Raw genomic sequence first — 4,617 nt, forward strand, 5'->3', positions numbered from 1 at the left:
CCAGGCTGGATTCGAACCCGCCACCTTAGGTGTATGTGGCTGGTGCCTTAGCCACTTGAGCCACAGGCACCGAGCCCAGTTTTCTTTATTGTATGTTTTCCTTTTTGGGTCTCAGGAGTGTGCTCAAGATAGGTAGGGTTGTCAGTTTAGTAAAAAGTTAAATTTGAATTTACAATTTTAAAAAATGAATATTTTAGTATACCTATATTCCATGCAATATTTGAAGTGTACTTAGATGAAAAAAATGACTTGTCATTTACCTGAAAAAAATCCTGTCCCTTTTTCTAGCCACCCTAGCCCTAGAAGAAATCAGGGCATTGGATTACAAAGGAGCTGGAATTAGAGATTAGAAAAAATACAGGTTTTCCACATCATAACTGTAATACTCACTCCAAGGATTTCTCTTGTGTAGTAGTACTTGTCGGCCTTCTCATATTTTAGGAAGGTGTCTACAAACAGGAAAGCATTCAACCCCAACCAAACAGCCTGCAGGAAGAAAAAACAAGCAAGGAATAAAGTAGAATTTGGGTATGGAAAGTAGTAGACAAGGGATAATAGGAAATAGTTGCCACCATTGGGGCTATTTTGTGTTTATTTGTTTTCATTTTAACATTCTTTTTTTCTGAGACAGCCTCATGCCATCATCCTGGGTAGTGTGCCGTGGCATCACAGCTCACAGCAACCTCCAACTCCTAGGCTCAAGCGAGTCTCCTGCCTCAGCCTCCCAAGTAGCTGGGACCACCAGCACCCACCACAACGCCCGGCTATTTTTTGGTTGCAGCTGTCATTGTTGTTTGGTGGGCCCGGGCTGGATTTGAACCCGTCAACTCAGGGGTCTGTAGCTAGCACTTCAGCCACTTGAGCCACATTTGTTTCATTTTAAACAGAGTACCATCCTGCCAGTATCTAACTTGCTTTCAGAGTGAATTAGTACTTTGAGATATACATTGGACACTAATGAGCAGGGTCAGCAAACTAAGGCCCATGGACCAGATCTGGCTTACTACCAATTTTGCATGGCCTGGAAGCTTAAAAATCGTTTTTATACTTTTTTTCGTATTTACATTTTTTAATTGTTGGGAAAATCAAAAGAAGAAGAATATTTCATGACATGAAAATTATATGAAATTCAAATTTCAGGGGCCATAAAGTTGTATTAGAACTTAGCCACACCTACTCATTTCTGCATTGTTTGTGGCTGTTTTCATGATACAATAGCAGAGTTGAGCAGTTGGGACAGAGATCATATGGCTTGAAAAGCCTAAAATATGTACTATCTAGCTTTTTACAGATATATTTGTCAATTCCTGGACTACAACGTTTGGACTATTGTACCTATAAGTGAATAAATAAATTTCTGAAGAAACAAAGAATAAATTTAGCAGCTATAACAATACCCATCTGAAAAAGACTAAACCATTCCAGATGGGCTTGCCTCTTTAATTTAATTTTATTATACCCTGACACAGTTTCTTGTTTTTAACTTGTGAGTCTTTTTTCAAACTAACCTATTGTTTTTGACTTGTTTGAGCTTCTAACACTGTTTTTGGCTATCTCAAGCTCTGTCCCTGTATTGGCTAAGAGGGAAACTTTGAACCCACTGCCCACTGCCTTGGAGACTACCCAAATGGGCTCTGACCCATTTTTGGAGGTACCAGCTTATAATTCAATAGGTCTCCAGGGCATTGAGATGCCTCTAGGACAGTGTTTTTCAACTTTCATTATCTCACAACACACTTCAACCTATAGTTAAACTTCTACAGCACACTTAAATTATGTTGATCAAAAAAAAAAAAGAGTATAAGAAAGAATATACCTACTACACTTTTGAACTTCTTTCGAAAATAATTTAATTAATGATATTTAAAAATTTTTGTGACACACCTAAATTCTCTCATGGCACACCAGTATGCTGTGGCACATTGGTTCAAAAATCACTGCTCTAGGAGATATTCTTTGCCCTGGGATAGGTCAGAACTGTCTCAACCCACAGGTAAAGGGCCTTTAGCCTAAGACATGGCCCATTCATATTCCCTAGATCTGGACCATTCACATACCTCCAGTAGCATAGCGTAGTTGAAAGCACATGCAGTGAGAACAAGATGGAGCCTGTCAGGCTAGGATAGACATGACACAGCTGGGGTGGTCAGTTTAGGTCCTGCCTGACCCCCTGTCCCCCATTCTTACAGTTTTCTAAATTTAGCTAAAGATGCCTATCTTGAGAAGTTTAGGTGGATTGATTTAGGAGATTAACTCTTAAACTGGAATGTCATAATAGGTCACTGAGGTATGGTCTTTGCTTCGAACGTTTATGTATAAAACTATAATTTTGGAAATGGAAGAACAGAACAGTCTTGGCAAAGCTACTCTCAACCGTTCTCCAGAATTCTGGCCTTCTGACAAATAAAGTTCGGTGGGCTTATCCCCATCTCTGCATATTGGCTGACACTGACAGGAGGCAGCGGGACTCTCTTTATCTGGTAACACAGTATTTAAAGTCTGATGTTAGAGTCAAACTCCTTGGGCTCAAGTTGTAGTGCCACCACTTACTAGCTCTGCAATCTTACACAGATATGTGATTTAACATCTCTGAACCTCTATTTCCTCACTTTTAAATGATAATAAAAGTATCTACCTCATAGCAATGTTGTAAGGCTTACAAGAGATAATATATGTAAAGTGATTACTGTAGTGCTTGCTTTGGCAGCACATATACTAAAATTGGAACGATACAGAAAAGATTAGCATGGCCCCTGCGCACAATGACATGCAAATTCATGAACCGTTCCATATTTGTTCACATCCTTTATGTTTACCTAGATGGAGCTGGAACATATTCTTCTTAGTAAAGTATCTCAATAATGGGGAAAAAAGGTATCCAATGTACTCAGTACTACTATGAAATCAATATATACTGACCTACACACTCATTCGAATGGCAAAACATAACTATAGTCCAGAAAGTAGAAGGGAAGAAGAGAGAGGGGAGAGGGGAGGGGGATATGGGAGGAGGGAGGGTATTTGGGGGGACCTCACCTAATGTGCATGATGCAGTGGTACATTTCAAAACTATTAGGAAATGAGTATAATTGTGATGGATGTGTTACTTAGTTTAATGTAAACATTTCACACTGTATATTGAAGCAGTACTCTGAACCCCATAAATGTATCAATGTACAAAGAGTTATGATTTAATAAAAATAATTAATGAAAAAAGTGATTAATGTAATGTTTAGTGCAAGTCAAAGAAAATATATGCTGGCTACAGAGTTGCATTACTATCAAACTGGCTTTACCAATCCGTTTATTCCTGCCTCTTTTGCTCAAATACCTTTCCAGAGTTGGGTATCTTCCAGAGAAGTGAAGTGTTTTTGACTCCAATGAAAACAGAAGCGTTGAAAGCCACAGATAGCTCAAGAATTTTGAAGACAGAAAAGAGAAGCTTATTTGGAGGGAGCAGAAATGTTTCTGGATCACAGAGGTGTAAGGATGGTTGGTCTTTATAGTAAAATAACAGAAAAATTATGAGCTAATAGTTTTTCAGTAAGGACTAAAAATCTATCTGGCTGCCTGCTTTCTTTCTCTTGCTAGCAGACACACACACACACACGCACACACACACACACACACACACACACGGATTTTTGTTTTCATAAGCCATTGAGGAGCCCCTGCAGATCAAAAGGAAATGTAGCTTATTCTATCTATATTTATGAGCTCCTTTGTCTTTTATAATTTGTTCCTGTAAGCTTAAAGTAGTTCCTGAATGTCCAGGACAGTGGGATATGTCTTCACCCTAGCCAAGGAAACAGGGTGGGCCAGTTTTCACAATACCTTGTAGATTTGGCTGCAATTACCTTTTTGTCCCCCTCAAATTCAGCTCCCCACCAGACCTCAGGACAGGCATTCTGTCTTTTTTTCTTACTTTCTTTGGAATGCCAGGCCATTTCCCTGCTCTTTTCTTCCTGCTCTCTTTCCCCCTCTTTTCCTTCTCTCACTCCCTCTCTTCTCTCCTTCTTAAATATAAAGTCTAAATTTTTATACCATAGTCTTGGCCTAGAGAATTTCTTTTCTTATCCCACACAGAACTTACTGAGCTTTCCACCCTAACAAGAGCTACACTGGGTAAAGGACTCTGCGTCAGTCCATCATGAATTGGAGACAAAGTAAATGATGAAATATGGTCACATCTAAGAGAAAAGAATTCTATTCCTCATCTTGGATGTCATTTCCTCCACTATGAATGTGTTACCAGACGAAAAGGGTCCTGCCACCTGTCACTTTGCAGATATCCCCAATATGCAGAGATGGGGATAGGTCCACCAAACTTTGTCAGAAGACCAGGATTCTGGAGAACAGTGAGAGTAGCTTCTTCAGGACTGTTCTGTTCTTCCATTTCCAAAATTACAGTTTTATATATAAAAATTCAAAGCAAAGACAACACAGCCTCTATTCCAAATAATCAGCATACCTCAGTGACCTATTACAACATTCCAGTTCAAGACTTAACCTCCTGGCTCGGCGCCTATAGCTCGGCCGGCTAAGGCGCCAGCCACGTACACCTAAGGTGGCGGGTTCGAATCCCCAGCCCGGACCCGCCAAACAACAATGATGGCT

At 39.8% G+C, this 4,617-nt stretch overlaps 1 protein-coding gene and 1 non-coding gene across 4 annotated transcripts in view; one reads left to right on the forward strand and one right to left on the reverse strand.

Moving 5' to 3' along the window:
- The window catches only part of NOX1 (NADPH oxidase 1), a 29,385-nt gene that overhangs the window by 21,739 nt on the left and 3,029 nt on the right, over positions 1-4,617 (reverse strand). For all 3 annotated transcript variants that reach the window (XM_012810090.1, XM_003797838.1, XM_003797837.1), the window contains exon 2: positions 391-486. In XM_012810090.1, coding sequence (XP_012665544.1) covers positions 391-486 — 96 coding nt within the window. The remainder of the gene's footprint in view (positions 1-390; positions 487-4,617) is intronic.
- On the forward strand, positions 2,692-2,797 carry LOC111727812. Its single transcript, XR_002775271.1, has one exon. It is a non-coding gene; the product is annotated as a U6 spliceosomal RNA (small nuclear RNA).

Source organism: Otolemur garnettii, unplaced genomic scaffold, assembly GCF_000181295.1.
Source record: "Otolemur garnettii isolate 467f Iridium unplaced genomic scaffold, OtoGar3 scaffold00125, whole genome shotgun sequence".
Taxonomy (NCBI): domain Eukaryota; kingdom Metazoa; phylum Chordata; class Mammalia; order Primates; family Galagidae; genus Otolemur; species Otolemur garnettii.